Source organism: Pogona vitticeps, chromosome 3 (genome assembly GCF_051106095.1).
Source record: "Pogona vitticeps strain Pit_001003342236 chromosome 3, PviZW2.1, whole genome shotgun sequence".
Classification (NCBI taxonomy): domain Eukaryota; kingdom Metazoa; phylum Chordata; class Lepidosauria; order Squamata; family Agamidae; genus Pogona; species Pogona vitticeps.
Genome location: NC_135785.1, coordinates 116,217,196 through 116,225,810, shown reverse-complemented (window position 1 = coordinate 116,225,810; position 8,615 = coordinate 116,217,196). Strand labels below are relative to the sequence as shown.

Below are 8,615 nucleotides of genomic sequence, written 5' to 3'. Positions count from 1 at the left end.
TGCATGCATGCGAGCATGAGCTTAACCCTTCCCTCCATCATTCCAAGATGGAAATTCTCAACTAGTGGTCTTTCCCATTCTTTCCTACTGAATCTCACATGCTACAAGAAAGGCAGGGGCTTTTGGTTAGTCACTTTGCAAGTGGCAAATGGACCAAGAAATATCTTATTCCCACTTCTAATGGCCAAAATATATCCACAATCAAAAGGACAGAGGTACATATTATGGGCAAAGGAATTCCTAAGACAAATACTTCATTTACAAGTCATATTTATTCCACTGTAAAAAGTCAACTGACCCCATATATATATATACATGTATGTATATATACACACACACAGTAGACACTGGCTTCAGTTCCAAATGGGATTCTGCAATAAACGTGGAGAAAATTAGCCTAATGCATAAGAGGAAGGAAGCACTACATTTACTCTCTGTTTTGTTTTGTTTTGTTTTTTTCTAGGAGGCTAGTTCTGCTGAATGGCAATGACAGTCTTCTAATGTGAGAGACTGCTAGCAAGGACTGTAAAGAAAATTTAGCAGCCCATTCCCCAAACAGCTATAGTATACACAGCAGAGGCAACTCCCTACCTAAATCCAGAAACCTTTCACCCCATCAGGCACTATTTACCTTACTCCCACTATCTCACTAGGAGCCAACAAGCACAAGTTTATAATGCTTGGAGCCCAGTCCAACAGGACTTAGTGACAGGAGCAGAACATCCAATGCAGAAGGTGGCCAAGATGGTATTGCTCACTAAAGCACTCACAGAGCGATATTGTGCTGCTCCAAGCCTTTCCCACATTCTTTGATTTTGATTCCAGCTCCTCCCAGAAGGCCTGCCGGTAACATGAAAGTATCCAGCCTGAAGCCCAGAAGAGTTGATGTGTGGCCTTAGGAAAAGCTATGTTCTGAGCCAGTGCCAGAGAACACTTACAAAAAGCAAAGCAGTATACCCATACTGGAGCTCCTTGGCTTGATATCTGAAGTGATCTGGCTCTTTTGCTCTTTGCTGCAGGTAGCTTCTGTGGATCATAGACAGCAGAAGGTCTATGCTGAAAGACTGGCTACCACCCTTTAAAGAGAAGATTAACTGGCCATCACACATAGATTCCCTCTGCCAAAGGAGCCAGCAGCTCTAGAACAGATAACCTGGGAGGATGATTTTAGCCTTAGATCCACTGAGGAGAAGAGCCGCTGTGAAAAGGGGGCTGTTGGTCTCCCCTTACAAACATGGCTTCTACCAGATAGTGCAGGCCAAAATCTTTTACCATCATCACCCCTACAGCCATATGTTCTTTTTTTTTTTTTACTCCTCTCTTCAATTGACTTCAGAAGTTGTCATGGAGTCAGTTGGCCGTTGGGAGGCTAGGAGTGGCACAGGGGAGGTGGCCTCTATGAGGGCTGGATTGAGAATAATAGGCAGAGTCATGGGTGGCACTCCCACCTGTAATGGGGAGGCCAATGGCTGAAGAATAAGAGGCTGCTGTGCCATTGTTGGAGGTGCATCTTTTCCTGTGCTCACTTTCACAGGTGCTGCTGGAGGGAGAAACTGTGGTCCAGAGAGATGGGAGGAGCTTGGCCCAGACCCTGTGGCACTCTCAGAGTCTGCAGAAAAAGAATAGATAATTAATTATTTCAAAAGAGACATTAGGCTTCAACTAGTAATTGCTAACACTTCCCTAATGTCTCACTAAGACTTAGCCTTGCTTAAATTTCAACTGGTCTGTCAGGAAGCTCCATGTTTAAATGGCTCTGTCTCTTGTTCCTTGATGCTCCCCTACACTGGGACCTCCTTCCAGAACACAAATGCTACCTCTCTCCTTTAGAGTCTTGTTCAAAACTCACTTTGCAACTGAAATATTTGGCTTAACATCTAACTGAAGCTTAAGTATAACTTTATTTGCTTTCATATGTTTTGTATTACAAGGAAGCCTATCTAGTTCCATCTCTGATGACTTTCTGGTGGCAATCAAAAGGGATTTTATTTAAACAGGTCTTCATCCTCATTAACCTAGTCATGGCTCCTGTAAATAAGCAATCAGCTGGTGGTTTTCTGTATTTTGTTTAATTTTGGCTTTGTTTTGGTTGATGCTTTACCTACTTGCTTTTACATTCTGCTTTCTATCAATAGTGGCCAACAGCACCATTTAGTGGAATGTCAGGATGCAAACTTTATACAGTAAATAAATAAAACAATCCCCACTTATTTTTGCTGGATTTCCTGCAGTATCAGACTGTAAGCTACCTGTGATAGGAATCTTCCTTCCTTTCTCCCCCCCCCCCCCCGCCCCCTGTGTTTATATTACAGGAATGGAAATCCATACAGGGCCTGGGGCTGCAGCTATCACATTTGCTTCCGCTGCTTAGACTCTACCTATCTGTTCTTATAAAGCTAGCAATGTCCAGAAGATCACTTCTAGCACTTGGGTTAAATAAGGTGGGCGACAGTAATGGACAAATAGCATTTAAATGGAGAATTGCACCCCCTAGAAGTCTCTGTACGTACAACCCTCCATGTTCAGAAATTCTATTTTCAACATTGGAGAGGAACTCTAGGAGCTGAATTTCCCTGCCTGCTGTAAAACATCACATATAGCAGTGTTGAAATAGTAATATAACAATAGCAGCAGCAACAAGAGAACCTAAGTAGCAATAACAAGTGCAAGTAGCCATTTTTTTGAAGAAGATGAAGAGCTCACCTGGTGCTGCCAGCTCATGAGATTTCTCAGAGGGTGCTGAATGACTGAATGGCTTTGCATCCCCTCCAGATGAATGTGGCACAGCAGATACTGTTGGTTTTGGAGGATGCATCTCTGCTGGCAAGTTAGAAACTGGATCTAAACAAAAGCAGTAAACAGAAAACCTTACACATCTTGGAAACAAGTTTTTTTTTTCTTTTTAAAATCAAGACTGGACTTTCGAGATGAAATGCAGCACAGGTGCATGTCAGATGTGGCTGCTCTATAATCACAGTGGGGCAAAGATACACATACACATTATGCCTTTAGCCTTTACAAACAGATTTGAACACGAGCCTCCTATAGGGTGTTTGTTAGGATATAGTAAGTTTGAAGTGTCTGTCTGTGTCTGTGCATATCCCTTTCTGGGCAAAGAAAGCAAGAGGCATAGTCAACCTCAGCTTCTAGATGGGGTGGGACACTGCCTTTGATTCCTGCCTTGTCAGTAAGGCGGAACCGCTGGTTCCTGGGTGAAAGGCTACAGATGGAAACTCCTGACAAGGCTACTTATCTTGGATTGCCCCTTTCACATATCAAAGGTTGCTTACTGGCTCTTCACAGAGTCAGAGGGACCTGATGCTTCAACCCCTTTCCTCAGCACTCACATGCAGCCTGCTGACATGTGAACTCTGAGGGATCAGAAGAAAGCCCATTCCACAAGGGAATATTTTTGTTGTTGCATATAACCCAGGTCAGTAATTCTTTAAATTACTTTTAAAATGTCTTTAAATTATTTTAAAATGCTGAAGAGTATCTGGGTATCATTTTGCATATGTACAAGTTGGATGAATGGCTTCATCCCACTTCTGGGCAGAAAAATAAATTACTGTTACAATAACACATAGGGAATCCAAAGCATACCTTGGATGACTGTTTGTTTGAAGAGCTCATCACGCAGTTTTGGCAAAAAGCAATCTATGCGCTCCCAGGTGATTTCCCAGAGATCTGAATAGCCTGTTCGAGAGTCAGCACTGTGGAATATTCCAGCTGTGTCCATTACTAGCAGCATATTTTTCAGTGATTCAGGGATGGCCTCTGGCTGGAAAACAAGACATGTCTAAACGGTGAAATCTGAGACTGCAGTGCTTGTTTTCCTCTTTGGCCAAACCTCTTTTTTGGATTACTCTGCAGGGTCATCAGGCCCACCCAGGAGGCCAAGAGGCGTAAAAAAAGAAAATGACAGACAAAGAAGATACCCTTAGGCATTACAGATTTTTAAAAACTGGAAGGTTGAGGAATAAAAAGAGACTACTGGCAAAAAAGGTGTTTTCGTTTGTTTTAAAGTTGGATCTGGCCAACAGAGCTACTATAAAGCTGAAATAGCAGCAAAACACATACCAACAGGTCACTGGAGCCAGAATGCATGTATTTGTCCATGAAATCCAGAATTGTCAGCCACAAAGCAGCAAATGTTGGGAGGGAGAGTAACGGAGACAAGTGCTGCAGGAAAACCTAGATCAGAAAAGAATTCAATAAGGGCTGGACCAAGGGAGAGATAGTAAAATCCAGGATCACTGTCTTTATTCAATAGGATACACCTAGAATTACTTTTTCTAGATGACTCTTCCTTATAGGAACTCAAACCTTTGGAACCAAAAATATGAGGGTAATTGCATCTTATCCAAGTCTTCCTGACTTTCAGATTGACCTAAATGCTCCCTTCTTCGTTTAAAATAAAATCTAAAATCCTGTGACCACAAGAGACAATTCTGCAACATTTTATTTAGAATAAAAACTATACCGCTTTCTAAAGCTTTTTAGTATGTACGGTGAATGGAAATGAGTCCCTACCCTCACCCCCACTGCTAATACAGTGGCGGAAATCTTCCTACCTCAACTACAGAAGGCCCATCGAATCAGTAGGGAATTGGTGAGTCAACTCCTCTGTAAATTCCATTGATTCAAATGGACTTACTCTAGCTCCAACTTACTTTAGCTTTATAGTTGCACTCCCAGATCTGTTCAAACATTTTTTCAAATGAGGGCAGTGAGCACAAGCAGCTACGATTGGTGTATGTTTGTGTGTTCTGAAGTGCACTAACACCACCAGCTTTACACAATCACATCTACACACAATCCTAACAGTGTAGTAGTATTCTAGTAAAGTTTCTGAAGCTAAGCTGTGTGAAAGAAAACAAAGTACAAGAATACACTGTTGCAGGTTTTTCTCTTCATCCTACAGTCTGTGAAAAGGCTGAAGCAGTGGCTGCATGGGCATGTCTATACTAATGAGTGATCTCAGTCTGAGCATTCCCTGGCACCCTCATGGCTGAAGTGTCCAGGACAGATCTTGACTTTATTGGTGAGCTCAGTTGTCACTCACTTTCCCCTGTGGCACCAGTAACTCAGACTTCTTAAGCTGCATATTATTTTGTATTTCTCTTTTTCTGAATTCACATTGTTGACCACCTTGTGAACCTACAAATGCTGCTCTGGGGTGCCGCTCTGTTGCACCACTCCAAAGGTGAAAAGCAGCTCTTTATTCTACCTGAAATTGCAGATAGATTCTGCCTGGTTTTGCCCATATGTCTGAAGACAGTGCATGTACCTTATCGGAACATTTAATATGATGTACTAAACATTAGACTGGAAAGTTTCACCTTCTGTAAAAGCGAAGTAAGAAGGCTCTCACCTTGGAGAGAAGAGTTGAGGCTCTCATTCTGGTCTCTTCCATCCCACCAACATCTGCTGGGCTGATATTTTCCAGGAGTTTGGTCAGCAAAGGAAACAGTACCTAGAGGTAGGAAGAAGAGACAAACCTAAAGCATAGATTAGGATCAGGAAGCCTTTTTGCGGTTGTATTCTTGGCATGAAACAAAACATGATGAAGGAGGCAACAGACCTATCAACAGATAAGGCATTATCAGCAAAGTTGGAGGGCAACAATGTAAAAATCAGGCTGTGCCATTAAAATATGTCTTCTCCTGCAAGGCAGAAAATTATGCTGATTCCTTTCAGACACTCCCTCAGGCTAGCTATTTTACACTGATTTACACTGGCAACACATCCTTCAGTGAAATAGTTACCACCAGGAGAGACCAGATGCAGAGATTTACTGTGACACTGCTGGGATATTTGGTGGCTGCAGCCATGTGACAGAGGTTTCATGTGTTGGTTCTGCCAAATGCACCTCCCCGTGTCCCCAAGCAATGCCTCCCCTGAGATCCCTCAAAGAATCTAAGATAGAAATATTTATCCTATGGTTACTGTTCAGAATCTAAAGGGTGAAACCAACTCACCGATAGTCACCTAGTGGCAGTCATTTCACCAGGCTGCACAGCAAAGGAACAGAAGAGGAGAAGTTTCCTCTGTTCCCCCTGCTGAGTCACCAGCTACCTTGGGCCCTCCTACAACTGTCAGCATAATCAACACCCATTCCAGCAGGTCATTGTAAGAACAGTTACTTTTAAAAATGGGGCCTGTATTTTTTCCCCTTGCCTCCATCCCTTTTTCCTTAAAAATCTTTTGCTAAAGAGTTGGATGGCCATTCTCCTCCTCATCCCTGTCCTCATTAGTTGTGATGGCATGCAGCTTTGACAGCTCATAACAATCACACTTCACAGGATTCTTTGAGATGTACCATTTTCTGCCCTTGCTCAGACATACTGGAAGCTTCATGGCACTTCAATAACCCTGTTGCAAAAGCACCTTCTCTCATAGAAAAAATCCTTCTTTGGCCAGCTATGAATGCTTATTTGGCATTTGTGGCTAACCAAAATGCTAACCAAGTCCCAGTGCAGCCTGCACATTTACTGGAGCCATGCTTTCACTGGTCAGTCTGCAGCCCAGAAAACACTCCACCATATCTGGTCATTGCTTGTTGTCACAGTGGCAGAGCCTTGCTAGCAGGGCCTAGGAAACTCTATTATCTTGTAGTGGCAAGCTACTGAAGTTAAAGGCTGTCAGGACTGCAGAAGCAGAGTGAATCCAATCCTCCTCCTCCTCACATTCCTATTGCTTTCTCTGAAAAGACAAGCTTCTCTACCCCTTTTCCATGTTGACTTGGAAATATAACAATACCTTATTGAAACAGGATTCCCACTCCAAGGCATCAAGAGCTTGCAGGTCATGCACAAGGAGAGCCCGCTGCAGGTAGGTCAGGGCTTGCATCCGCACCTGTCGCCGTGCATCACAACACAAGCAGGCAATACCTGTATAGGACACAAGATAAAATGAAGGGGAGGATCTGCATTCTTCACCAAAGCAGCTCAGTCCTTCCTTATATCCATCAACAATCTACTCTTTTACACCCACTTCTCAAAAGTCATGGAATTGCTAGATGCTCATTAAATGTAGCAAAGCCAAAATGTCCCTTTAAAAAGGGGAAATATACTGTTGGAACTGAACTGACATTCTCCTCAGAAGTATATGTGTGCAACTGGCATGAAGCTGAGGTTGGGAAAGTTACTTTTTGGACTACAGTTCACAGGTTGCCCTAACTAGCGTGGTCAGTGGCCAAGATGACTGGGAAATTCCAGGACCTGAGATCCAAAAATGTAACACTTTCAGTTTCTAGCACAGAGTAATAAAGTTACATTTTTAAAAATAAGGAATCTCTGTTCTGTTCACCAATTAGTTTAGAACATATAGCATCTGGCTTTTTGTTTCCCTAGTCTTAGTGTGTCTGAATGAAACTTTTGTGTAATATTGTTCTTCTCTGAAAGGCTATTAAATACATTTCTGCTCTCTTATGTTCCATTCCAATAGACACAGCTGCATGTCCTTGTACTCTAGAGTTTGCCAGTTTTACCTTGCAGCAGTGGGCACCAGCAGTTGGCCCATAAGGTCCGAGAATCTGCTTCAATTTTATTCTCTTCAGCCTCTAGATGGTGCTGTTCCTCTGCCCAAGAATTATAAATGGTAGCAGCTCGTGTATGAAGAGTATGCATTAGATCCAGCAGCTGCAATTGGAGAAGGAAAGTAGGCAAAGAACAATAGTTAATCTGTCTGTCTGTGAACAAAACAAAACATCCTTGACAATGCTCTGGGTGAAAGGAAAGCACCTCTGTGATCTTCATCTTGGATGCCTTTTTTTTTTAAGCAATTATCAGAAAAGAAAGGAACAAGAACAAGTAGATAGGCAATGTCCTTCACAGGACTGAGAGAAGATACTCATTTGAAAGCATATTCTGAAGTCCCAGGAGAGACTCTTAATTTGTTTAAGGAAGCATGTTTATGAGAAAAGGACTCAGTTTTATACACTTCTGTTTCTTCAGATTATCTGGCTTCTTGGCTAGGTAATTTGCCTGTACAATTTTACAGGAGAATATTCTAACAAGGACAAAAATATGTAGGCAAGAAATATCACATTTTAATCACAACAGAAATTAGATTAGATTAGGCATCCTTCAGTCTTGAGAGACTATGGTAATGTGCTGTGTACGGAGGACTTGGAAAAGCGTCTAATGTGGCTGAGAAGGCCAATTTGAGAGTGATAATCCCTTCCACACTGAGGACAAATACAATCTTCTCCCAGTCCAGCTCCCTGATTTTGCTGGTTTCCGGACTGCCTCTTTGCCTCAGCCTGCTGGACAAGGGTCTCTTCAAATTGGAGAGGCCATGATGTAATGCCTGCCTCCAGGCTGAATGCTCAGATGTCAAGGTTTTCCATCTGCTGAGGTCCATTCCTAAGGCCTTCACGTCCCGCTTGCAGATGTCCTTGTATCGCAGCTGTGGTCTTCCTCTGGGGCAATTTCCCTGCACTAATTCTCCATACAGATCTTTTGGAATCTGACCATCAGCCATTCTAGGTGCCTGAGCCAACGTAGATGCCACTGTTTCAGTAATGTATACATGCTAAAAATTCCAGCTCATTCTAGTACTACTCTATTTGAAACTTTGTCCTGTCAGGTGATACCAAAAATACGTTTCAG

The 8,615-nt window shown here is 42.6% G+C and overlaps 1 protein-coding gene across 5 annotated transcripts in view; it reads right to left on the bottom strand.

Annotated features, from left to right (window-relative positions):
* Window positions 1–253: 253 nt before the first annotated feature.
* The window catches only part of GBF1 (golgi brefeldin A resistant guanine nucleotide exchange factor 1), a 128,637-nt gene continuing 120,275 nt past the window's right edge, over window positions 254–8,615 (bottom strand). For all 5 annotated transcript variants that reach the window (XM_078391146.1, XM_078391145.1, XM_020791157.3 and 2 more), the window contains 7 exons: window positions 7,493–7,643; window positions 6,763–6,893; window positions 5,375–5,476; window positions 4,081–4,194; window positions 3,604–3,781; window positions 2,704–2,841; window positions 254–1,609 (listed from right to left, as the gene is read on the bottom strand). In XM_078391146.1, coding sequence (XP_078247272.1) covers window positions 1,323–1,609; window positions 2,704–2,841; window positions 3,604–3,781; window positions 4,081–4,194; window positions 5,375–5,476; window positions 6,763–6,893; window positions 7,493–7,643 — 1,101 coding nt within the window. In that variant the 3' untranslated portion in view covers window positions 254–1,322. The remainder of the gene's footprint in view (window positions 1,610–2,703; window positions 2,842–3,603; window positions 3,782–4,080; window positions 4,195–5,374; window positions 5,477–6,762; window positions 6,894–7,492; window positions 7,644–8,615) is intronic.